Genomic DNA, 25,573 nt, shown 5'->3' with positions numbered 1-25,573 from the left:
CCACAGGAGAAATCAGATGATCCCACGCCCTCCTCAAAAGAGACCTGGGGCTCAGGCACTGAGGAAGACGCCTCTGGACGAAGCTGCTTGATGGTTTGGGCAGAGAAATGCTTAAACTCGGGACGCTAAAAATGGGACAGGCTGTTGGGTTTTCCAGATGTAGACAATGGGCAGAGGGCTCAAAGAGATGCCATTCCAATGAGATGCAACTGGCCAGCAAGCCCAGGAAAAGATGCCCGGTAGCACTGTCACCAGGGAAAGGCAAGCCAGAGCCACAGTGAGATGGGCACTGTGCACCCACCGGATGGCCAGAGTTAGACCAGTGGTCTGAAGACTGAGCGAGGAAAGATTTGAGCCCTTCCTGGGTCACGACTTTTCAAAGCTCTGTGGGGCATCCTGTGTGTGACCTGCCAGAGGAGTCTCCTGCAGATGACCTGGGGGCTGCCCACCAGTGCTGGGTCCCACAGCCAAGGATGGCCCCTCACCATGACAGAGCACCGTGCCCACATCCCCAAGCACCTGTGAGCCCCATTTCCCCAGGTGAGGAGGGCTGGGCCCAGAGCCCCACAGGGCTCAGTGTCAGGCTGGAATGGGCTTCCCGGGGTGCAGCAGACACCCCACAGGCCATGGTGGAGGAGCAGAAGAGGGAGCAGACCAGGACGACACCCCTGGTCCACTCAGGACCAGCCCCTGTCTGCCAGGTCTGTGCCGGCTTCAGTGGCAATAAAAGTGTGAGGAAGAAACGCAGTGAGCCCTCTCCCACCCTCGCCCACCCCAGCTCATGCTGCACCCCCAGCTCACCACCCTCGGGTCTTGGCACCCGGAGTGCACACCTCCCCCAGTATCCCCCAGGTCATGACTTAAATTCTAGGAAACTACATTTTTTCTCTTTCAGGAACACAAGGGTGAGAATTTTCTAGAGTCATGGAGACACAGGAGGGACCTGGAAGTGACTGGGATGGCCCCTGTCCTGCCTCTCCTGCCCCCTGCCCAGGGCCACACCACCCCTCAGGTGCTTCCCTGGAACTCTGGGCTCTGCAGAACACAGAGATCAGCAGTCCAGGGCACAGAGGAGCCCAGGGCCAGGACTGGAAGCACCACTGCCAGCACCCAAATCTGGGAAGCGGCTCTGGTGCCCCAGGACCTGGGCTTGCAGGGCCGCAGACATCTCCCCTGAGCTGGCCCCAATTCCTCTGGGATCACTGGTGTCAAGGAGGAAAGCCTGCACCAGCTGGGTGCACACCTGTCCAGGTGCACAGGAGACCTGTGGTGGTGACTGGGCTGCCGTAATTTGTGGAGCCACCCATGAGGCAAAAGCCAACAGAGATGCTTGCTCAGGGCTAAAAGCCAATCCTTCCAGGACCCAGGTGAGCCTGAACTGTCGCCCTCAAGGTCCTGCCTGCACCGTGTCCCTCCCTGGGCTCTCTAGGGGGCAGGAGCCAAGCAGAATGGAGCTTCAGGAACAAGGACACCTCACCGCCTGCTCTTGCCCAACCCCTGCCTTGCTGAGGGTCTCAGAGGGGGACGGCTCAGGGATCCACAGGCCTCATGGCCTTCAGGCTCAGGGGCAGAGGGCAGTGGGTTCCCTGAGGCCTCCAGATCACACAGCTGTGAGGCCAGAGTTCCATGGAGGCCCAGGGATCATCTCAGAGCCATCCACAGGCCTAGGCCTGACCTTAGAGCTCCGGGAGGGAGGGCAAGGCTGGGAGAAAGGGCAGGACCACAGGGGCTGCCGAGTGTCCTTGAGCCTGGGTCAGGAGAGGGCCTGTCTTCCAAGGTCCCCTGGGGAAAGTGGAGCCTACCTCAGGGGCACAGCATCACCTCCCTCAACCCCAAGCCTGGCTGCCTTTCTGATGGGGGAACCAGGTGGGCTCTGGGAGGCCTAGAACCTTCTCACCCCTCCCAGCCCCAAAGGGTGCAGTTCCTGCATCATGGCCCCCAGGGGACTCCTGATCGCAACCTCTCCGAGTCACACTGACCTGCAGCCTCCCAGGGGCCGAAGATCCCCACCCCATGGAGCATGGAAGGCGGCCCTGGCAGACCCAGGTGCAGACAGGCACCAACCCCGCTGCTGGCCGGCGCCTGCTCCTGCAGGAGACCTGCCATGGCCCCTGCCTGGGGCCAATGTTCTCCGAGCTGAGGCCGGGTGGCCTAGGACGCTCAGCCCGCTGCCCATCACAAGGAGAAAGGCGCTTCTCAGGGCGCTGTGTGCACAGGGCCACCTTCGCGCTTCGCAGCGGCAGCAGCACCGGACGTCGCCTACACCATCGCCCTTGCGCACCAGGATCGCTGCAGAAAGGACGGTGGCTCTGGCCGGCGGGTCTCAGGGGCGGGGTGCGGCGCTCCGCGCAGTCGCCCCATGCCTGCCCAGGGCTTGGCGGACCCGAGGGACACTGTGGGCATGGCACCTCCGGGCAGGGACTCCTGGGCTATCTGAGCTGCTGCACGCCCTGCTCTGGTCTCTGCCCGTCAGGCGAGCGCCGTGCGCGAGAGGAGGGGCAGGGGCAGCATGCAGGCGGCATGCAGGAGAGGAGCGCGGGCTGTACAGGGGCGGGAGCGGGGCGGGGGCCGGGCAGGGGCTGGGGCGGGAGCTGGGCGGGGGCCAGGCAAGGGCAGGGGCGGGGCGGGGCCAGGCAGGGGCAGGGGCAGGAGCTGGAGCGCGCCGCTGGCCAGGCAGGGGCAGGGTCAGGAGCGGGTAGCGGGCCAGGCAGGGGCAGGGGCAGGAGCGCGGCGCGGGCCAGGCAGGGGTAGGAGTCTCCTGCCTCAGAGTCCCAAGTAGATGTGATTACGGGCACCCGTCACCATGCCCAACTAATTTTTTTTGTATTTATAATAGAGACGGGATTTCATCAGGTTAGCCAGGCTAGTCTCCAAGTCCTGACCTCAGGTGATCCACCTGCCTCGGCCTTCCAAAGTGCTGGGACTACAGGTGTGAGTTACCGTGCCTGGCCTCAGTTGCAGAATTTCTTTTGAATTCCTTTTTTTATGTGTATGTAAAGGTTACAGAATGGTGGATTTTATGATGGTTTAAAAATCGTGATATCCAGGTTATAGAAATGTTTGCTCTCACAAAAAGAATGAAGGAGAAACAAAAACTTTTTGAGGGCCGGGCACGGTGGCTCACACATGTAATCTCAGCACTTTGAGAGGCCAAGGCAGGAGGATCGCTTAAGCCCAGGAATTTGAGACCAGCCTGGGTGACATAGTGAGACCCCAACTTTACCAAAAAATTAAAAAGTAGCTGAGTGTGGTAGCACGCTCCTGTAGTCCCAGCTACTTGTGAGGCTGAAGTGCGATCCCTTGAGCTTGAGAGGTCGAGGCTGCAGTGAACCATGTTTGACCACTGCACTGCAGCCTGAGTGACAGTGCAAGATCCTGTTTCAAAACAAAAAACAAAAAACTTTCTCAGACAAGCAAAAAAATGAGAGTTATTGCCAACCGATCTGCCCTACAACAAATGTTAAAAGCAGCTGTTAAGGGAGAAGGGAAGAGATGTAGGTTAGAAACTCAGATCCACATAAAGAAAGGAAGCGTCAGGAAAGGAGTACATGAAGGCAATAGAAAATCTTTTATATTTCCTATTCTTAGTTGATATCGTAGGTAACTGCCTGGTTAAAGTAAGAATAGCAACATTGTGTTGGGGTCCATAGTAAAGGATAGGTGAAATCAAGAATAGCACTCTTACAAGGGTGAGGAGAGAGGAACTGGGAATACTCTGCTAGAAGACACTGGCACCACCCATGAAGCGGTAAAGTGCAATTTGAAAGTGGATGTAGATTAATTGCAAATCTGTACTGTGAACTCTAGGTCAATGAATTAAAATGTTTTGAAGGAAGTATGATTACAATGCTAGAAAGTAAAAAGAGTGGAATCATGTAAAATTCTCAATTAAATGAGAGAAGACAGAAAAATAAGGGAAGGTAAGAAAAACAAGGACAAGTGCACCTGCTAGAAAACAGCTGCAGACATTGTAGATAGTAATCCAACTATCTCAATAATCATTTTAAATGTGAATGGTGCTAAATATACCAACTAAAACACAAAGACTGTCAGTAGATTAAAAAAACAAGACCCGGCTGGGCGCGGTGGCTCACGTCTGTAATCCCAGCACTTTGGGAGGCCGAGGCCGGCGGATCACAGGTCAGGAAATCGAGACCATCCTGGCTAACACGGTGAAACCCCGTCTGTACTAAAAATGCAAAAAAATGAGCCGGGCGTGGTGGCGGGCGCCTGTAGTCCCAGCTACTCGGGAGGCTGAGACAGGAGAATGACGTGAACTCCGGAGGGGCAGAGCTTGCAGTGAGCCGAGATCGCTCCACTGCACTCCAGCCTGGGTGACAGAGCGAGACTCCGTCTCAAAAAAAAAAAAAAAAAGTTATGAGCAGCTCTGTACCCACAGACCCAAAGCTTAGGTGAAACAGATCAATTCCTTGAAAGGCAACCAACCAAACCTCACACATGGAAAACAGATGATCCGAATAGGCCTATGTCTGTAACAAACTGAACCAATAAACAACCTTTCAAACAAGAAAGCACCAGACCCAAAGGTCTTGTTGTCAAATCTCGCAAACATTATGGAAGAAATGGTACCAATTCTCTGCATTCTCTTCCAAAAAATAGAAGTGAAGGGAATAGGCTGGGCGTGGTGGCTCACGCCCGTAATCCCAGCACTTTAGGAGGCTAAGGCGGGTGGATCACGAGGTCAGGAGATCAAAATCATTCTGGCTAACACGGTGAAACCCCATCTCTACTAAAAAATACAAAAAATTAGCCGGGTGTCGTGGCGGGCGCCTGTAGTCCCAGCTACTCCAAAGCCTGAGGCAGGAGAATGGCGTGAACCCGGGAGGCAGAGCTTGCAGTGAGCTGAGATCGAACCACTGCACTCCAGCCTGGGCGACAGAGCAAGGCTGTGTCTCAAAAAAAAAAAAAAAAAGAAGTGAAAGGAATACTTCCTAACTCATTTCAGGAAGTTAGCATTTCCTATCAAAATTAGATAAAAACTTTGGAAGAAAGGAAAACTACAGACCAATACCTCTCATGAACATAGATCAGTGGTCTCCAACCTTTTTGGCAACAGGGACCAGTTTCATGGAAGACAATTTTTCCATGGGACATGGTGGGTGGGGCAGATGGTTTCCGGTGAAACTGTTGCACCTCAGATCATCAGGCATAAATTAGATTCTCATAAGGAGCTTGCAACCTAGATCCCTCATATGTGCTGTTCGCAATAAGGTTCACACTCCTATGAGAATCTAATGCTGTCGCTGATCTGACTAGAGGCAGAGCTCAGGTGGCAATGCTGGCTCACCTGCCACTCACCTCCTGCTATGTGGCCTGATACTGACCGTTACTGGTCCCAGGCCTGGGGGTTGGGGATCCCTGATATAGATGCAACTATTAGCAAAATATTAGCAAATTGAATTTATGAATAAATGTGAATCTGTGAATATACCACAATTTAACAGGATTTATTTCATATGTGCAAAATAGGTTCAACATTTAAAAAACCAATTTGGCTGGGTGTTGTGGCTCACGCCTGTAATTTTAACACTTTAGGGGGCCAAGATAGGTAGATCACTTGAGGTCAGGAGTATGAGACCAGCCTGGCCAACATGGCGAAACCCTGTCTCTACTAAAAATACAAAAATTAGCTGGGCGTGGCAGTGCATGCCTATAGTCCCATATACTCAGGAGGCTGAGGTAGAAGAATCGCTTGAACCCGGGAGGCAGAGGTTGCAGTGAGCCGAGATTGTGCCACTGCACTCCAGCCTGTGTGACAGAGCGAGACTTCATCTCAAAACAAACAAAAAACAATGTAATCTGTGACATCAGCAGGCTTAAGAAAAACTAGGCTGCATGTGGTGGCTCATACCTGTAATCCAAGCACTTTGGGATGCCAAAGCGGGAGGATCACATGAAGATGCTGGGATTCAGAAAGAGAGATGGAGGGAGAGACTGAGAGGTTCATTGTAAGGAATTGGCTCATACGATTATAAAGGCCAGCAAATCCCAAGGTCTGCAGGGTGAGTTGGCAGGGTGGAGACCCAGGGGAGCCAATGGAAGCCAACTTCAGTTCAAGTCTGAAGGCCTGAAATCCAGAAGAGTCAAAGGTGTGGTTCCAGTCTGAAGGCTGGCAAGCTCGGACCCAGAAAACGCCAATGTTTTGGTTTAAATCCAAAGGCAGGAAAAAAGCCTTTTTGTTCTATTGAGGCCTTGCATTGATTGCTGGAGGCTGCTCCCATGATGAAGGGCAATCTGCCTTACTCAGGTCACCGAGTTAGATGTTAATCTCATCCAAAACACCCTCATGGAAACACCTAGAATAGTGTTCAATTAAATGTCTGGGCACCCTGTGGCTCAGTCAAGTTGCCACAAAATTAACCAGCAAACCTGGGAATCCTGAGCCCCAGGCTCTGTCAGGGCGCTGGTGACTACAGCGAGGGAAGGCTCCTTCACCTGCTCACCTCTGTGGCCTTTACACGTTTTTTGTTTTCTTTTGTTTTTGGTTTGTTTTGTTTGAGACAAAGTCTTGCTCTGGTGCCCAGGCTGGAGTGCAGTGGTACAATCTTGGCTCACTGCAACCTCCATCTCCCAGGCTCAAGCAATTCTCCCTGCCTCAGCCTTCCAAGTAGTTGGGATTACAGGTGACTGCCACCATGCCCGGCTAATTTTTATATTTTTTAGTAGAGACCAGGTATCCCCATGTTGGCCAGGCTGGTCTTGAACTCCTGACCTCAGGTGATCCGTCCACCTCAGCCTCCCAAAGTGCTGAGATTACAGGCGTGAGCCACTGTGCCCAGCCGCCCTTACACTTTTGACCGGCCATCTTACTTCCATGAGCCGACTGTTAAACTGCAAAAACTCTCTGCACTCACTCACTATGTGGCCATGATTGCCCATGCTAAACTCCTACTACCACAGTCCTTGATTGGCAGTGGCTCACCTGTATTTCACTGAGGCCACACCTCCTGCTGTTGACTCAGAGCGACTCCTCATCAGAGCGACTCCTTTGTTGGCAGGGCAGGATAGGATGCTGTTACCCAAACAACACCTGCTTTTTTTTTTTTTTTTTTTTTGAGATGGAGTTTCGCTCTGTAGCCTGGCTGGAGTACAGTGGCGCGATCTCGACTCACTGCAAGCTCCGCCTCCCGGGTTCAAGTGATTCTCTTGCCTCAGCCTCCCGAGTAGCTGAGACTATAGACGCCTGCAACCACGCCAGGTTAATTTTTTGTATTTTTAGTAGAGACGGGGTTTCACCATGTTAGCCAGGATGGTCTTGATCTTTTGACCTCGTGATCCACCCACTTCGGCCTCCCAAAGTGCTGAGATTACACGCATGAGCCACCGCGCCTGGCCTACCTACTCTTCCTCTCATTTTATGGTCAGACTTCCACCACAATCTGACAGTTCTCTGGGAATTTGACTTTAGTCTTACAGACCCCACTTATTTCCAATGCTACTTAGAGCAGCACTTCCTTCCTTAACCTCCTTCTGTGAAGTTATTTCATACATTTGTAATACAGACAGATTCTCTTGTCATAGTCTACGTTCCTTCCTGGGATCCTCTGACCTCCTAAATAATAATAATAATTATTATTATTATTATTGTTGTTGTTGTTGTTGTTGTTTTGAGATGGAGTCTTGTTCTCTGTTGCCAGGCTGTAGTGCAGTGGTGCGATCTTGGTTCACTGCGACCTCTGCCTCCCAGGTTCAAGTGATTCTCCTGCTTCAGCCTCCCGAGTAGCTGAGACTACAGGCACATGCCACCACGCCAAGCTAATTTTTGTATTTTTAGTAGAGACAGGGTTTCACCATGTTGGCCCGGATTGTCTCGATCTCCTAACCTTGTGATCCACACACCTTGGCCTCCCAAAGTGTTGGAATTACAGGCATGAGCCACCACACCCAGCCGTAAATTATTTTTTAAAATTTGCATACACAACCGTTCACTCTGTGCTAAAGGGCCTCTGAAGTTTAACAAAAGCATCGTGTCATGTATCCACCATTACAGTATCATACAGAGTAGTTTAATGACCCTCAATTATCCCCTTACCTCACCTATTCAACCTTTCTCCTGTCTCCAAATACCTCTGGAAACCACTGATCTTTTTACTGTCTCTAGTTTTGCCTTTTCCAGAATGTCATATGTAATTAAAATCATATACTACATAGTTTTTCAGACGTGCTTCTTTCACTTAGCAATATATATTTAAGGTTCCTCTATGTCTTTTTGTGTCTTGATGGCTCATTTCTTTTTAGTGTTAAATAATATTCTACTGTAGGAATATACCACAGTTTGCTTATCCCCTCACCTGCTGAAGGACATCTTCGTCACTTCTAGTTTCCAATGATTATGAATAAAGCTGTTATAAACATTCATGTGCAGATTTTTGTGTGGATATAAGTTTTCAAATCAGCTGGGTAAATATCTAGGCATGAAATTGCTGAAATACGGCCAGACTATATTCAGCTTTGCATGGAACTGCCAAACTTGAAGTGGCTGTACCATTTTGCATTCTCACCAGCAATGGTAAGAATGGTTCCTGTGGTTCCACAGCCTCACCAGCATTTGGTATTATCAGTGTTTGGGGATTTTAGCCATTCTAACAGGTGTGTAGTGTTATTCCACTGTTGTTTTAATTGGTAATTATTTCGTGGCAAGCAATGTTGAACATCTTTTCATATGCTTATCTGCCATCAGTATATTTTCATTGGTGGAGTGTCTATTCAGGTTCTTTCCCCTTTTTTTTATTTGGGATGATTTGTTTTCTTATTGTTGAACTTTAAGATTCTTTGTAGGCCGGGCGCGGTGGCTCAAGCCTGTAATCCCAGCACTTTGGGAGGCCGAGACGGGCGGATCACGAGGTCAGGAGATCGAGACCATTCTGGCTAACACGGCGAAACCCCGTCTCTACTAAAAAGTACAAAAAACTAGCCGGGCGAGGTGGCGGGCGTCTGTAGTCCCAGCTACTCGGGAGGCTGAGGCAGGAGAATGGCGTAAACCCGGGAGGCGGAGCTTGCAGTGAGCTGAGATCCAGCCACTGCACTCCAGCCTGGGCGACAGAGCCAGACTCCGTCTCAAAAAAAAAAAAAAAAAAAAGATTCTTTGTAGGCCGGGCGCAGTGGCTCACGCCTGTAATCCCAGCACTTTGGGAGGCCGAAGCGGTTGGATCACGAGGTCAGGAGATCGAGACCATCCTGGCTAACACGGTGAAACCCTGTCTCAACTAAAAAAAATAAAAAATTAAAAAATTAAAATTAAAAAAAAAATTAGCCAGGCATGGTGGCAGATGCCTGTAGTCCCAGCTACTTGGGAGGCTGAGGCAGAGAACTGCTTGAACCGGGGAGGAAGAGGTTGCAGTGAGCCGAGATCGCACCACTGCACTCTAGCCTAGGCGACAGAGCGAGACTCTGTCTCAAAAAAAATAAATAAATAAAAAGGAGTTGGGCATAATGTTTACTGTAACTTCAAGACAGAGGCTTTAAATTCCTCTAGTGTCTTTGGTTTTGTCTCCTTGGTTGTCTTCGGGTTTCCCTAAGAGCTTCTTAAATACTGTGTCTAATAGCTCTCTCAGCTACAATCCACTACTGTTACACTGGAGCCCCGTTGATGTGGTAGCAAGGTTTAGGAAAGGGGGAAGCATGCTAATTTTATGATTAAATCTTGGTCTTTTAGTGCGTCCGTATCCCTGGTGTCTTCACAGGTGTCTTAGCTTTGTCCCACCTCCTTAGGTGAGACAGGAAGGCTAGAGGCGGCTGGAGCTGGGTGGCTCTTGTAAGGCCTCGGTGAGACAGGCTCTTTTCTCTTGGAGAGTAGGCTTTTGTTACGGAGATCGCTCTTGGTGTTTTTATTTTATTTATTTATTTATTTGTTTGTTTATTTATTTAGAGACGGAGGTTCGCTCTTGCCCAGGGTGGAGTGCAATGGCGCGATTTCAGCTCACTGCAGCCTCCTACCTCTAGGGTTCTAGCGATTCTCCTGCCTCAGCATCCCAAGTAGCTGGGATTACAGGCTCCCGCCACCACGCTCGGCTGATTTTTTTTTTTTTTTTTTTTTTTTTTTTTTTGTATTTTTAGTAGAGATGGGGTTTTGCCATGTTGGCCAGGCTGGTCTCAAACTCCTGGCCTCTGCCTCAGCCTCCCACAGTGCTGGGATTGCAGATGTGAGCCACCGTGCCTGGCCCACTCTGGGTGTCTTTAAATGGTTAGTTTTCCCTTCCCCTGTCAAAGATAGGAGGGGATTTTTCTTGGGTCTTCACCAGGAGTCCACATGCTGACTTTGTCAACATGACCGCTTAAATATTCCTAACCAGTGTGTGGCTCCAGCAGCTGCTTCTCTAGCTAAGGATCCGCCTGCATCTCCAGATTGTGGAAGACGGTTGGCCCTGCAACCTCATTTCTCTGATGGGTCTAAGATAAGGAGTTGCTTTTCAGTCCGTTGCACTTTATTTCTTGTTGAAAGGATGGGAATGATGACTTACAAGCTGTTTACATGTTGATGCTGGAATCGAAAGTTGTTTTTCTCTTTTTTTGTTTTGTAAAAAACGTTCTCAAGGCATGAGGGCTGAGATGGCAAAAAGGCCATGTGTACATCCATTTGGCCTTTTGGGAAACAGTCTGCAGTGGAGTCGACCCTCCATGAAGGGAAGGCCTGATGGCGTCTGGTTGATCCCACTAGGGAGGGCTCCTACTGGCTCTGGGGGCTTAGCAGGCCTGCATCCCCAACCCCGCTTCCTTGCCTCATTCTGGCTTCACCATCTCTTCCTTGGACTGGGCTCTCTCTTTCCTCAGACTGCACCCTGCAGTCCACCCTGGGTCCCCCAAAGGATCTATGTTATCCCCTAAAGGATCTATGTTATAGAACACAGGTAAGTGTTCAAAAGTTCTCCCCTGGCCAGGCTCACACCTGTGATTCCAGCACTCTGCGAGGCTGAGGTGGGCAGATTGCGAACATAGTGAAACCATCTCTCTACTAAAAAATACAAAGAATTACCTAGGCCTGGTCCCGTATGCCTGCAATCCCAGCTACTCGGGAAGCTAAGGCAGGAGAATCTCGAACCCGGGAGGCAGAGGCTGTGGTGAGCCAAGATCGCACCACTGCACTCGAGCCTGGGCAACAGAGTAAGAGAGGCCCTGTCTCAAAAAGAACAACAAAAAAAGTTCTCTAGTGCTTGAAACTCCTCAAAACCCCTGCACCCCTAGAATAAAGTACAAGTCGCTTAGTGTGGCATTCACAGATCCTCATGGCTCACCCCAGCCTTCCCTCTGCTGCCCACCTCCCTACTTCTGCACAGTATTAACACCTCAAGCTCCTCCCAGGTCACTGACACACATGCTTGCTCCGGGCTCTCTGCCTTTGCACATGATGGTCCCTTCCCTTTCCTGCTGACAAATTCTCCACCAGCAAGACCTTGCCTCCTCGGGGAAGACTTCCCCGAGCACTCTGTGCAGCCCTCATTTACAGCGCCGCACTCTGGGTCAGTGCTCCTCAGCACCAAGCAGCAGAATCCCTGTCTTCCTCGAGGCAGCGGAGCCTGAGGCACATCCTCTGCACCCCCACCGTGGCCCTGTTTTCCTCCCAGCCCTCCCCATCTGCCCTTTCCAGCAGGGGAGAGGAGGGAGGCCTGCGGGGAAGGAACACCTGCTCACGGGCACCTGCTACACAGGGCGGGGGGAAGAAATCTGGCTCTGAAAGTGGATTCCAGGCGTTCCCAATCCCAGCCCCCCACCCCTTACAGCTCTGGGACCTTGGGCAAACTACTTGCCTGTCTGTGCACTGCCTTCCTGATCTACAGAACCGGTGAATTAGGACCCAGCTCTTAGGCAGGGAGGCCTAAGTGAAACGCAGTGTGAAGAATTTTCTATGTGGTGAATGTTCAACAAGTGATGGTTATTATTATAATTTTTTTTTTTTTTTTGAGACGGAGTCTCGCTTTGTCGCCCAGGCTGGAGTGCAGTGGCACCATCTTGGCTCACTGCAAGCTCCGCCTCCTGGGTTCATGTCATTCTCCTGCCTCAGCCTCCTAGTAGCTGGGACTACAGGTGTGTACCACCACGTCCGGCTAATTTTTTGTATTTTTAGTAGAGACAGGGTTTCACCATGTTAGCCAGGATGGTCTCGATCTCCTGACCTCGTGATCCGCCTGCCTCGGCCTCCCAAAGTGCTGGGATTACAGGCGTGAGCCACCGCACCTGGCGTGATGGTTATTATTATTGCAAACACCACCTCACTGGCCAAGCACTGTGCCCGGTGCTCCTACATCCTGGCTAGGTTTCGGCCATACCCTGCCCAGCAAGGCAGGGATGTCAAGTCCATTCCACGAAGGAGGTAAGTGGGGCACTGAGGCTGCAGGGGACTGCCGCTTCTCCTCGCCACCCGCGGCTCAGGCCTCTCCCACTCTCCTGGAGAGTGGTGGGGGCCCAGGATGCAGAGTGAGGGAGCTGCAGATCTGGAATGCGCCAGGCCCAGCCTGGAGTGCCCAGCACGGCCTTGAAGATGGAGGTGGAGGTGGCGATCAAGGGAAGTAACAGGCTGCAGGGATAGGGATGCACCTAAGCCCAGGTGTCAGCTGATCTCACAAGGCGAAGGGACCTTCGCTTTTCTTCTGCTCATTGCACTCCCCCAGTGCAGGTGGAAAGGAAGGAACTCCATTTTCTGAGGTCTTCCTATGTGACAGGAGAGTGCAGAGCAGGGAGCTTTGATATTACACTCATTCCCAGCAACTCCAAGAGCTGGTGTTACTGCCCAGAGTCCATGTCAGTCCAAGATGAGGCAGCTGGGATTGTCCAGGGAACTGGCACAGTCCCCTCTCCACCACCCTTGCACTGGAGTCGAGGCCCATCTGCCCAACGCAATAGTGGGTATGGTTGAATCAATGGGCAAAGTCAATTTAGGATCACAAAGACCCTGGGCTAAACACCTGAACCTGAAGCTTTACCCCAGCCATCTCTACTTAAATCCCTTGGCTTATACACAGGTCACACAGTGCACAACCCACACAACTGCACATAGCAGCCCTGATCATTCTCACTGATCATCCTCAGAGGAGAAGTCTTTGAACCAGAGCTGTGGATTCTACCTTCCTGAGCTCTGGGACCACAATCCCTTCCTTCTCCAGGACTCCAGGTGTCCTGGTGTTAAAACAAATCCACATTACTGGGGCCTGATGGTCTCCTCTGCCTTCTGCCTTGCATCTTTGGCAGCTAAATGCCTTGGAGTGGCCTACATGCAGGGTCCTTTGCCTCCCACTCTCATGAGCTCTGGGCTTCCCTCCGAGTGATTCCCCCAAGAGCACTCCCCAGTTCCGTGTCTTCTCACTGCTCCTGGGCATTCGGTGACCACTATAATCTCTGTGCTGAGGGACCACCACAGGGATCCTCCCACTTCTCCCCTTCTCCCTCCTCCTGGCTCAAGCCATGACCCAAGGCATCGGCTGAGTGCCCTGCCTACTTCAGTCCAGTCCTGTGGGTGAATCTCCTCAGCTGCTCTCCCTCCTCCGTGTCTCAGGGAGGCCGGAGGAAGCTCACCCAGAGAGAGCCTGAAGGTGGTCAGACTGCTCAGAGGGGCCTCCAGGGGGCTGCCCAGAAGCCTTGGTGGGGTGGAGGTGGTACAGGAATCCTCATGCCTTTGGCTTCTCCTCCCCACTGGACTTGTCATCCCAGCCCCACCCCAATTCCTCACCAGCCTGTAACTCACCCCTCTCCCTGCCCCTCAGCCAAAAGTGACATGTGAGAGAGAGGTCCATGACACATTTTGTCTGGCCTGCCATACTTTTTGAAAGTTTCATTTAGGTGCTATCATTTAAAAACCAGAAGGTTTCACTTAAGAATCCAGCATTCTAGTTTCTTTTGAAAAATCAGAAGATTTGGCAACACTAGGCCCACATTCCAGCACGGCGACCACCAGCTAGACGGTGCTGGCTGTTCCCTCTGTGGGGCTTGTGCTCTGGTTTCCGGAGTTCTAACCGTCCCAGGCCCAGCTGCCACCTACGCCAGCTGCGTGGCCCCTGCGCTGTGTCTTTGCACAAGGCAGCCCAGCAGGAAGGAACAAAATCAGGACTGATGAGAGGTTGTCCTGTTCAGCCCTCCCCACTGCCCACAGGCCTTGGCACGTGAAGGAGGCCAGAGTAGGGTGAGCAGGAAGGCAGGGGGGATCCTGGTCAGGACACACCCCAGCCTCCCTCTGATCACTGTGCACGGCTAGCAGCGTCCCAGGCACCCCACGTGTCCTGGCCCAGCTCAAGCCTGCCTTGGCGGCCAGCTGGCTGCAACTGAGGAGCTTGCTGTCTTGGTCGTGGCCACCCCACATCCTGTCGGAGCTGGGCCTGGGACCTGAGGCCTTGTCCTGAGCCTTAGCAACGTGGCCTGTAGGTACAGGCTTCCTCATTGTCCATCCAACTCAGCTGAATGTGCACCAGGGCGTGGCGGTCTTGTCACAGTCCAACATGATGTTGAGGACAGTACAGGGGGCCCCGCCCACGGACAGGGCAGTGCGGGAATCCACATGGTACTTCACAGTGTTCAGGCCTCCCTCCCTGTCCACCTTGAACTGCTCCTGGGAAGGAAGGGAGGAAAGAGCACGGACTCAGGGCTGCATGAGTACCAGCTACCCACCGACCCCACACAACCTCACCATCAGAGGCCCTGTGGTCCCCACTGGAGAGGAAGAACCCAGAGCTCAAAGCAGTGAAGCCTCTTGCCCAGGGCTGTGCCCCACTAGGAAGCAGGAGAGCTGGGATCTCCTGTTGGATGCATATGCCTCCTAGAGAAGGGGCTGTTTGAGGGCAGGATCCTTGCATCCCGGGTGTGGCTCCCCAACCCCACTCTGCCAGCCTGCATGGACCCTGAGGTCTGGGCTGACCCACAGTGCCCAGGGTGCCCACAGCAGCCACCAGAGCAGGGCACAGTGCCCAAGCAGAATGCCTGTCGACTGACCTGGGCCAAGCAGGGAAGGATGGGGCCGTTTGGGCCAAGGAGAACTTGGTGAAAGCTCGGGCCTGCTGGCTCCCCACATCACCACCTATCCGTCCCCGATGAGGAGCCCTGCCAGCACCTGTTTTTGAGCCGCGATGCGCTTCTGGTCCCTCTTCCGCCAGGCTGGGTCATGCAGGTGGTGAAACGTCTTGTACCCCGTTGTGATTCCCGAGGGGCGGAAAAGCTAGGGAGGTCCGAGGAAGTCAGGGTCAGGCTGCCCTTCCTGGAGCCCCAGCCCTCACCACCAGCTCCTCTGAGGTCCCACAGGCAGGGGCCTGCACTCCCAGCCTGCAGGAGAGGAGACTGGGGCCCACAGGGCAAGGAACTGGCTAGATGACCACGCAGGGCAGGGTTAGGGCAGGGATCAGAACCAGGGCCATCTCGAGACCCCGGGAGCTTCATCTGAGGAAACAGAAGAGAATCTCTGGGCAGCCACCACAGCTGAGGTGGTGGCAGGGCCCCGGGGAACCTCACCTGCAGCCCAGCTCCTTTAATGCGCCGGTAGAACTCATCGTCCTCGCGGCCCCAGCCCCAGAAGCGGTTGGACATCCCGTTGCACTGACACAGAGACAAGCAGCGTCACTCGGCCCATCCTCCCGGGGGGCCTTTGGTCTCCTACTGCTTGGGAGTGCCCCTCTCCCCGGGCGGTTCTGAATAAGCACCAGGTGCTTACAGGCTCCTCCACCTCTGCAGTGCTGGGGGCGGCAGGAAGCAGTACATCCCAGTCCCTCTCCCGTTCTCATGGGGCCTTGAACCTGTGTGAGATGCTCACCTTCTCAAAAATGTCTGGGCCGGGCGCGGTGGCTCAAGCCTGTAATCCCAGCACTTTGGGAGGCCAAGACAGGCGGATCACGAGGTCAGGAGATCGAGACCATCCTGGCTAACACGGTGAAACCCCGTCTCTACTTAAAAATACAAAAAACTAGCCGGGCGAGGTGGCGGGCGCCTGTAGTCCCAGCTACTCGGGAGGCTGAGGCAGGAGAATGGCGTGAACCCGGGAGGCGGAGCTTGCAGTGAGCTGAGATCTGGCCATTGCACTCCAGCCTGGGCAGCAGAGCGAGACTCCGTCTCAAAAAAAAAAAAAAAAAAAATGTCTGGCTGGCCAGAGGGGATCTCCCTAGGGAACTATCGATGGGCAGAAGCACCAGCTCCTCCTTGATTTCTGCTTCCCCCATTTCCCTTTCCCCTGGTGGCCCTGCCCTCATCTCTTCCTGTGTGTGTGTGTGAGAGGGGTAGCTGGGTTCCATGACACACACCCATTCTTGTACCTGGCTCAGCGGCTTCATTTACATAAAGCTGGCTCCTGCCATGGCCTGGAGAGGAAGAGACCCAGGCCTGAGCCACCTGGTTCTTCCGGCCTGCCCGTCCACCAGCCAGTGACTGGCTCAGGGGTGGGCTCAGCACTCAAGCTGGCCAATCAAGAGCCAGTGCAGCTCACTGCCGGACTCCTGCCTGAGCTATGAGGGAAGGGCCCCATTTCCCACCAGGCTGGGGCCCAGATGGATACAGACTGCAGTGACAACCACCATCTTGCCAATAAACCCAGTGTAGGGAAGGCAGAGCTGAGAGATGGACAGAGAAATAGGGTCCTGGTGACACTGTCTGAGAGGTGGGCAAGCTGCACCTGAACTGCCCCCTACACTCGTCAATGTTAAGGGCCACTAACTCCCCAGGTTTCTGAAGCCAGCTTGCAAGTGGTTCTGCCGCTGCAGCTGACTGGCTCGCCTGCTCCTCGCACTCTGGCTGCTCGTAGGTTCCCCTGCTAGGCCTGGGCAGGGCTCTATCTGCTGGGCCCCAGAGGCACTATCCCATCCTGCCCACCGCCTGCAGCCCAGAGGGAGCTCCCGACTCTGAGCAGAGCGGGCTGTCGGGGCCTCACCAGCTGGTAGTGCTGCTTGGAGAGCAGCAGGATGCCGCCGACATAAGTCTTGTAGTGGTAGAGAGGGTGGAGCTCTGGGGAGGCCACGTGGAAGGGCCCAGCCTCAGGAAAGCCATAGTCCAGCTCCTCGTTGAGAGGGAGCAGGTCAACGTCATGCATGGCAATGTAGTCCGTGCTGTTGCTGCTCTCCAGGAAGCCCACGTTGATAAGCGCCGCCCGGTTGAACCTGTACAGGGCGGCCAAGGCTGGGCAGGGGCAGCACACGGGCTCACTGCCTGGGGCTCAGCACCCACCTGGGGGTCCCGTGGTGCCTATGCTGCCCTCTGGCCCAGCACTGACTTCATTCAGCCTATGGAGCTGTCCCCTCCACTCACTGCACAAATATTTACTAGGCACCTACCATGTGCCAGAAACCATTCAAAGCACCGGAGGTACAGCAGTGAGAAACCAGGCCCTGCTCTCAAGGAACTGAGATTCCAATAGAAGGAAACAGAAACAAACAAGCAAACACAAAGCGAGGCTAGGAGTGGTTAGTGCTGGGGGAAAAGCAAAGCAGGCGAGGAGGGTGATCTTGCTGGGGTGGAGGTGGCTCTTGTCCTCGATGGGGCCGTCAGGGAGGGCCAGGGGAATTGAGTGACAGAAACCTGAAGGCCTGAAGAGATGACCCACCGGGCAGTGGGTGCCTAGCGCTCTGCATGGGGGAGACAGCACTGCCACAGCAGGAGGCAGGAGCAGACAGCAGGCAGCTGGGCAGGGCGAGGGCGGAGGAGGGGATGTTGGGGGTGACACAGTGACTGCACGAGGCCCAAGGGCCACTGAAGGACGGGGCTTTGCTCGGGTGAGATGGGGTGCCATGGAGGCTCTAAGCAGGAGTGGGGTGTGCTGTGACTTATGTCTGGATAGGACCGCCCTAGCTGTTGTGCTGGAAGAGACTGTTGGAGCAGGGGTGAAAGCAGGGAGACCAGCTGGGAGGCTATGGCAATAATTTAGGTGAGACCCCGAAAGATGAAGGTGGCCTAGCTCAGGAGGTGGCAGTGGCAACAGTGAGAAGCGGCAGATTCTAGATGGATTTTGCTGACGAATAGGATGTGGTGTACGACAGAGAAGGAGCGGCTAAGGATGACCACAGGGCTTTTGGGCTTGAGCAATGGGAGCAAAGAGCCTCCATTCCCGTGGGGAAGAGGGCAGAGCTACAGGTCTGGGGCAGGGCAGGCCACCAGCAATTCAGCTGTGATCATGAAAGCTTGCAGTAGCTCTGAGGCCATCACGTGGAGGGACTGTGTAGATGGCTGGGCTGGTGAGCCTGGAGTTCAGGAGAGAGGTCTGGGCTGGAAAGAGCCTCAGGAATCATCAGAGTAGAGATGGGGTTTAATGCTGGAAGATGACATGAGATGCCCCAAGGAACACCTGGAGTTAGAAAAGGGGGGCTGCTGAAGCACTGAGCCCAGAGAAGCCCCAATAGTGAGAGCTTGGGGAGACAAGCAGAATCCACAGACACAGAGGCCCAGCCGGTGCAGAGGGAGGACCAGAGGGTGCTGCCCCAAGCAGGGGCATTTTATGAAAGAAGATGCTGCTGGCAGGTCCACAGGATGAGGGCCCAGCATGGCCTCTGGACCAACAGAGTGGAGATGGCTGGTGACCTCAGTGAGAGCTGCTCTGTGCTACGGTGGGTGCAGGAGTCTGAGCGGAAGGAGTTCAAGAGAGACAAGGAGAAAGAACGGGAAGGAGGTCTGCCAGAAAGCAGAGAAGGGTGACAGCCTCGAGGGATGTGGGATCCAGGGAGTCTTTTTCCTTTGAGAGAGGAGCCACTTCAGTGTGTGTGCTCACATGTACGCTCCAGGAGAGGAACGCTGATCGAGAGGGAGAGGAAGGGGCCAGCTGTGGAGGGGGGGAAACACTGAGGGGTGGGGATGGTGGAGAGTCAGCTCAGACAGAAGCTGGGACAGCCCTGAGTCCCTGTGCACAGAGGCTGGGAGGTGAGTTGTGGAGGGAACTGGGGAAAGTTCTCTTCCATTTCAATCTGTGTGGCCGCTTCCTGTGTTGTCTTTTCTCTCCACACCCTCCAGTGCCCAGGCATAGGTATGGGGCAGACAGCTGGAGTAAGTCAGGCTGGGATTATCCCAGGAGCAACGGGCCAGAGGCTTGAGGGAGTATGCCAGGCCAGGGAGGATTTTAATGGCAGACCTTGGACTCCAGGTTGGGTAAGGAGGAAGTAAGGACAAGGAGGGTGGCAGGGAAAAGGTGGGGGGATCTGAGGATCCGGATCAAGGGGACTTGAAAAGGTGGAAGATCAGGCTGGTGGGCTAAGAATCCATCTTCCAGTGGGAGTTACCTAGAGAGAAAGGAGGTGGGGGCTGGAGGGTGAGATGCCAAGCTGTGGTCAAGGAAGGGAGCACTTTTTGGTAAGGGCAGGGATTTTAGGATAACGCCAGACTCTGGGCAACTTTAAAGCCGTGGCCTTGACCCTCCCTTTCCCTAATCCCCGGGCCAATCCCCAGGGAGTCCTGTCTGGACTTCCTCCACAGCACCTCTCTCTACCCACCCCCCACCACGCCGTCAAGCCACTGTCACTGCAGACCACAGCAGTGACCACCTAACTGGTCTCCCTGCTTCTCCTCTTGCCCTGGTATAATCCATTCCACATACAGCAGCCACAGTGAGCTTTTCAAAATGGAAATTAGATCAGGGCCCTCTCCAAAGATTCCCGTCACACCCAATGAGAGGGGTCTGCCACCTCCCACCCTCCCGCCCCTGCCCCAGGTGACCTCTCATAGGCCCTGAGAAGCCTGAGCCTGGGAGGGGGTGTCGAGAGGGGAGAGGGCGGGGGCAGGCGCTACCTGAAGTGGTCCACCTGGTTGAGTACATAGATGTGGTGCTGGATCTTCTTCCTGCTCAGGAAGCGGTGCATGTGGGGCACAAAGACCAGGAGCTCCTCGAAGCGTTCGCGGAAGGGCACCAGCACTGCCAAGCGGTGGGGACCCCAGGATGCGTCTTCTTCCCACTGCTCAGGGGGTGGCTCTGGGGGGCAGGCCCGAGGAGGGCCCGAGGTCTCCTGCCCTTGTCCCCTGGCTGCCCGGCCCACATCACCAGAGCAGCTGAGCTGCAGCCAGAGCAGGGAGAAGCAGCCCAGTAAGAGACAGGCCACGAAGAGGTGGAAGACTGAGCATTTCCGAGGGAGGCTGCCGGAGAGCAACCTGGACCTGAGACAAGAGCAGGGACAGGGTCAGAAGGGCAGGGCAGGGCTGGCCCTCTGACAGACCCTTTCTCTGGCCTCCCCACGAGGAGGCTGCACATAACTGGTCTACCCCAAGCACCTGGGAATTAGTACGAAAGCAACTTTAATGTTTTTGCTCGTGCCACCACCATGCATCAGAATTCTGCTTACCTCTCTAGATCCAACCCATGCCACCCGCTCCTGGGAAGCCCTCTGAACCACTCCCAGGTCCCAGAGCTGCCCCAGCTCCCCAGTGCTCTCTTACTTCCTGTGACTAAGTCCTGGTCAGAGCTGCTCAGGACAGGGATGAGGAGGCTCCTGTCACTTGTATGTGCTCCTCCCCACGACAGTGGCTCAACGTCCTGAGCCAATGACAGGAGTCCCCACCTTAGAGATGCAACCCACTGCTTTCCAAACCCACTCCCCTACAGATCCACCCCAGCAGAAACCGTGGCTCCATCCTGCTTCCCAGAATGACCAAAGGCCACCCAGACACGGGTGTGTGCTGGCATTAGTCCAGGTAAAATGACCGATGTTTACTCTGGGAAGATCACACCTGCCCCCGAAGCAATGCAAGGCCCAAACTGCCAGTGGCAGTTCACTGAATGAGCCTCAAACCTTTAGTCCAAGAGGCAGCTCATGTAAAAGACGGAGACAGAGAGGGAAAGAAAGATGAGGACTGGGTACAGCACAGGCACTGATTTCAGAAACTGGAAAAACCGCAGCTGAACATCATAGACACTGGGGTGATGCCAGGAGACAGTCTTTTGGTTAGCAAATACAAAGAAACAGAATTCACCGGATTCATTTGCCCCTCCTCTGGAAATTCCTGAGTATGCTGAGAGAGGGGCTGAGGAATCCAGGAAGGGGGAAGCTTCCTCGTACTCCCCCTACCTTCTCCCCAAAATAATCTGCAAAGGAATCCACTTCACAGTCTTAATTTAAGAGTCAGCGATTAACTATCAGGTCTTATAAATTCTATCTCAAGGCCGGGCGCAGTGGCTCATGCCTGTAATCCCAGCACTTTGGGAGCTCAAGACCAGCCTGGCAAATATGGTAACACCCTGTCTCTACTAAAAATACAAAAATTAGCTGGGTCTGGTGGTGGGCACCTGTAGTCCCAGTTACTTGGGAGGCTGAGGCAGAAGAATCACTTGAACCCGGGAGGTGGAGGTTGCAGTGAGCTGAGATCACGCCACTGCACTCCAGCCTGGGCAACAGAGTGAGACTCCGTCTCATAAATAAATAAACAAATAAATAAACAAATTCTATCTCCTAAGTCCCCCTCCAATCCTTCCTCACTCATCTGTTCCTTGCCCTGCTCAGACCCCTCCAATCTTCTGAATGACCCTCCTCTGTTTGCCAGACAAAGGCCAAGCCCTTTGGCCCGACAGTCAAAGCCCTCCGTGACCTGGCCCCAACTCCAGGAGCTCCCAAGCCTTCGTCCCATGTTCTCATGCTAGGCGCCTCGGAGCTTCTCCACTTGCTATTTTCCTTCCTGCTCCAGCCCTCACACAGCCCGCTCCTTCTGCCTGAAATGTCCTTTATCTGCCTGAGGCCCCCTATTGATCCTTCAGAGCCAAACTCCAATGTCATGGCCAGCACTGCCCCCTGGCCCCATAACACTCCCCCTTTTGTATTCCCACGGCATCTTACTTCCTACTTTTTTGTAACGCCTTGTGTCCTTGCTTCTCAGGCCATGTCAGATTCATATCTGTGGCACAGCAAGCACAGGCCAGATAGCAGAGAGCTTGCCAAGTGAGTTACAGAAAGGGTTAAGGCAGTCAGGGCATGCCTTAAGTCACACGCTAAAGCCAGACTAACTCCTCCCTTTTTCTAGAGAAACAACTGCCAACCCGGAAGCCAGTAGCCTTGAAGCCAGGCCCAGGTTCCACATGCAGCTAAGAGGTGGCCTGGTAGGATACCCCCCAGGGCTTCTGACTTACCCCCCATTATTCTGTGGTGGTGGATTCAGCCGGGGAGGCGCATAGCCCAGTCCTGAGAGTGGCCTGGGAAGGCTGGAACCTCTACAGATTCTCCCTTGCCCCCTGGGCTTTTTCTGGGGGCAGGGTAGATTCTGGAGAGATGGACATGGGGTGATATCCCTTCAGGAAAAGAAGCAGTGACTATTATCCAGGCGAACGGCATGGACTGGACACTCCAAGCACTTTCACACGCTATTCCCTCAGCCCTGCTCCCCTCTCCTATGAGGAGTACATTCCCACAGGCATTATCCTGTGCTCTAAGGGCACAAACCGCTGAGCAACTGAATTGAACCCAGAGTCCCAATTCCTCAGGACAGTGGACACTGAGAACAGTTGCTCCTGGTGCCCCCAGGTGGCAAACTCCAGATTTGCAATCCCAGCGGTTCCCAGGCCCAGGCCACCCTGACTCTGAGGGGCAGTTCAGAAGAGGCTTTGTCTCCCTCATCAATCACTGCCCAAGGCTAGTAAGAGGCGGATTCAAACCCAGGCAGGCTGGCTCCAGAACCTACACTCCATAGCTACACTAGCCTGCATCAGTTGCGTGGATCTTTGCACCACCCCTGTGTCAAAAGCACAGAACTGACTATCAGTAAATTTCTCTGGGAACAGTTACAGAAAGGGATCAGGAAATAGAAATGCTCCTCTATTACCTTTCCTTTCTTGTCTCATACAAACCTTCGTACTACAAGGTCTGAATCCTCAGCTGCTCTGGTTACAGCACCTCAAAACTGCAAACGTAACTGGAAGACAACTGGCACCTCCTCTTGTGCCAGGCAGTGCCATGGTCTTTACATGGATGCTCTCCTTTAATCCTCACACAGCCCGCAGAGTCAATATTGTGACAACTGTCTCAGCAATGGAAAGGCTGCGGTCAGAAAGATGCAGGGGTCTCTGCTCACATAAGTAACGAGGACTCCTGCCCAGGTCAAACTCTAGTCCATGCTTTCTATTATATTCCTGTCTTCTCCTTTCAACACCAAGTCTGAAAAATCCCCAGAAGTAAAAGTTGTGGGCCGGGCGCGGTGGCTCAAGCCTGTAATCCCAGCACTTTGGGAGGCCGAGACGGGCGGATCACGAGGTCAGGAGATCAAGACCATCCTGGCTAACACAGTGAAACCCCGTCTCTACTAAAAAATACAAAAAACTAGCCGGGCGAGGTAGCAGGCGCCTGTAGTCCCAGCTACACGGGAGGCTGAGGCAGGAGAATGGCGTAAACCCGGGAGGCAGAGCTTGCAGTGAGCCAAGATCCAGCCACTGCACTCCAGCCTGGGCGACAGAGCGAGACTCCGTCTCAAAAAAAAAAAAAAAAAAAAAAAAAAAAAAAAGTTGTGCCCACTAAATTCCAGAATCTTTTTTTTTTTTTTTTTTTTTTTTTGAGACGGAGTCTCGCTCTGTCGCCCAGGCTGGTGTGCAGTGGCGCGATCTCGGCTCACTGCAAGCTCCGCCTCCCAGGTTCACGCCATTCTCCTGCCTCAGCCTCCCGAGTAGCTGGGACTACAGGCGCCGCCACCACGCCCGGCTAATTTTTTTCTATATTTAGTAGAGACGGGGTTTCACGGTGTTAGCCAGGATGGTCTCGATGATCTCCTGACCTCGTGATCCGCCCACTTCGGCCTCCCAAAGTGCTGGGATTCCAGGCGTGAGCCACCGCGCCCGGCCAAATTTCAGAATCTTATGGCACCTGACAAACTTAAGAAACATGAAGGAAATGAGGTGTCATTCACTGGGAGGAGATCCTGTCATGTGTTCTGTGAGAAGACTTGCAGGGACACATCTCAAGCGCCCCCCAAATGGAGGCAGTCAAATCGCTTTCCCCATTCTGCTTTAGTGAGAAACATCATTAGCTAAGGTGTGGGCCAAGCTCCCATCTTTCACGTAGGGCCAATACAGCTGCACAGGAAACGGACTAACGGGTGTACGAGGAGTGTCTAGTACGTGCCAGGCAGTGACCAGCCAGGCAGAGCACGGAGCTTCTCTGGTGGGTTCTGCTGGCGGCCTGCGAAGGATGAGGGGGGAGCGTTAAGGAGGGAGGGTAGGGTCTGAGGCTATACGGATGTGATGAGGGTGGCAGAGACCAGAGAAACGGAATAAACGCCCTCAGGGATCAGAGACAGATTGAGAAACACAAATCCATGGTGAGAGGTCAGCGGAGTCAGACACCCGCATGCAGACAGAGGGAGGCTGGTGGAGACACAGACACAACGAAACACATAATGAGAGAGACCAGCAAAGAGGGGATCAGAAACTCACAAAGGGAAGTCAATGGAGACACACAGACCCACGGGCGCGGGGGAAGGTGCTGGAGGAAGAACCGGTGCAGCGGAGAGGCAGAGAGGGGGCGGGGAGTGGCGGAGGGCGGGAGAGGCAAAGACCCACACCGACAGACAGAAACCGGAACAGGGCGCCAAGGAACCACACGCCCTCACAGAGACCCGCAGACGTGGAGACGTGACGGCCTCGGGCTCCCAGATTCCGCGGGCGGCCGAGAAAGGAGCGGCGCCCGGGAGGACGCGGCCCGGGCCGGCCGCCGCCGCTCACCTGCCGTCCTCCCAGGGCAGCTGCGCCGCTTTCCTCCGCGAGGGGAACATCGTGCGGGGAGGCGGCGGCGCATGGGGCAGGGGCTCGCAGCCCGGCCGGCCCGGCCTCCCGGGCCTACGCGGCGCCTCCGCCTCCCGCTCCGCCCAGACCCGTCCGCCCCGCCCCCCGGTCCGCCGGGTCCGCTGCTCCGGCCGCGCCGCCCGCTCCCGGAGCCGCCGCCTCCAAGGTTCTGCTTGCGAGCAGCGCGGGCGGGCCTCCCTCGCCAGGCCGCTCCTTCCTAGCCGCCCCGGGACCCGCCTGACAGCCCGAGAAACTGACGCCCAGACGCCTAGGGCCTCCCAAGTCAATGGGCTGGGACTGGACCTAAAAGTCTAGACTTCCAAACCAGCGCCCGGGGAGAATCTGCATCTCCGTCCTCTTCCCGAGGGGAGGCGGGAGCGTCCCAGGGTCCCCGTCTCGGCCCAGGCGGCGCGTTCTCCTCCGCACAAGCTTGGAGGGGCAAAGCCAAGCTCATGCCTCGGCGCTGAGTTCAGCTGACAGCCCGAGCAGACGTTAGGAGCCGAGTTCTGAAGGCAAGTTGACTGAATTTGAAACTCGACTCTGCCAATTCAGCTGTGTTTTGAGCAAGCCACATCTCTGCATCTGTTTCCTCACCTGGGTATATCCATGGCTCCTATCCCATATGGTAGCTGTGGGGATTCAAGGGGAAAGTGCAAACACTTGTACAGCGCTAGGCACACAGTTCAACGCCATATAAATGACAGCTGTCATTCAGGAAAAGGGTACTTTGGTGGAGCTGAGAACTGAAGAAGGGAATAGGAGACTGAGTTCCCATATCTGCCCCGTCACCGTGGGAATTTAACCATCCCCCTCATCCCAAACCCCTCCCCACCCCTCCTGCTAGCCTCCTACCTTAGAGAAAGAAAGCGGCAGTTGTTAGACTTGACCTCCTCTGCTCTTCGAGGCAAACTTTAAGTTTCCTAG

At 54.2% G+C, this 25,573-nt stretch overlaps 1 protein-coding gene across 22 annotated transcripts; it reads right to left on the bottom strand.

The window, feature by feature from the left end:
* Window positions 1–13,751: 13,751 nt before the first annotated feature.
* B4GALT7 (beta-1,4-galactosyltransferase 7) lies at window positions 13,752–24,740 on the bottom strand. 22 transcript variants are annotated; one of them, XR_012414446.1, is made up of 7 exons: window positions 24,590–24,740; window positions 22,013–22,171; window positions 19,690–20,052; window positions 16,853–19,184; window positions 15,448–15,531; window positions 14,935–15,157; window positions 13,752–14,554 (listed from the first exon to the last, which is right to left on the bottom strand). XR_012414446.1 is itself a non-coding variant. In XM_073994877.1 (7 exons), exons 3-7 carry the CDS (start codon window positions 19,715–19,717, stop codon window positions 14,399–14,401), a joined length of 618 nt encoding a protein of 205 aa, XP_073850978.1. In that variant the 5' UTR covers window positions 19,718–20,052; window positions 22,013–22,171; window positions 24,590–24,740; the 3' UTR covers window positions 13,752–14,398. The 22 variants fall into 22 exon arrangements, 11 of the variants coding, with proteins under 11 accessions (XP_073850978.1, XP_065403181.1, XP_073850976.1 ...); XR_012414445.1 differs by having other exon boundaries at window positions 15,053–15,157; XR_010587739.2 differs by having other exon boundaries at window positions 16,853–17,078.
* Window positions 24,741–25,573: the final 833 nt, after the last annotated feature.

The sequence above is a fragment of the Macaca fascicularis genome, chromosome 6, assembly GCF_037993035.2.
Source record: "Macaca fascicularis isolate 582-1 chromosome 6, T2T-MFA8v1.1".
NCBI classification, from domain to species: domain Eukaryota; kingdom Metazoa; phylum Chordata; class Mammalia; order Primates; family Cercopithecidae; genus Macaca; species Macaca fascicularis.
Note: the sequence above shows the minus strand (reverse complement) of the source record. Positions and strands in the feature narration are given on the sequence as shown.

What these genes read in the sequence shown, in the direction of transcription:
- B4GALT7 (XM_073994871.1), bottom strand. Translation starts at nt 24,639, where the DNA reads ATGTTCCCCTCGCGGAGGAAAGCGGCGCAGCTGCCCTGGGAGGACGGC. An exon ending in CTGCCCTGGGAGGACGGCAG is followed by an intron (nt 22,172 to 24,589) that starts GTGAGCGGCGGC and finishes CTTTTCCTGAAG; the next exon opens with GGATATCACCCCATGTCCAT. An exon ending in CCACCACAGAATAATGGGGG is followed by an intron (nt 20,053 to 22,012) that starts GTAAGTCAGAAG and finishes CTCTTGTCTCAG; the next exon opens with GTCCAGGTTGCTCTCCGGCA.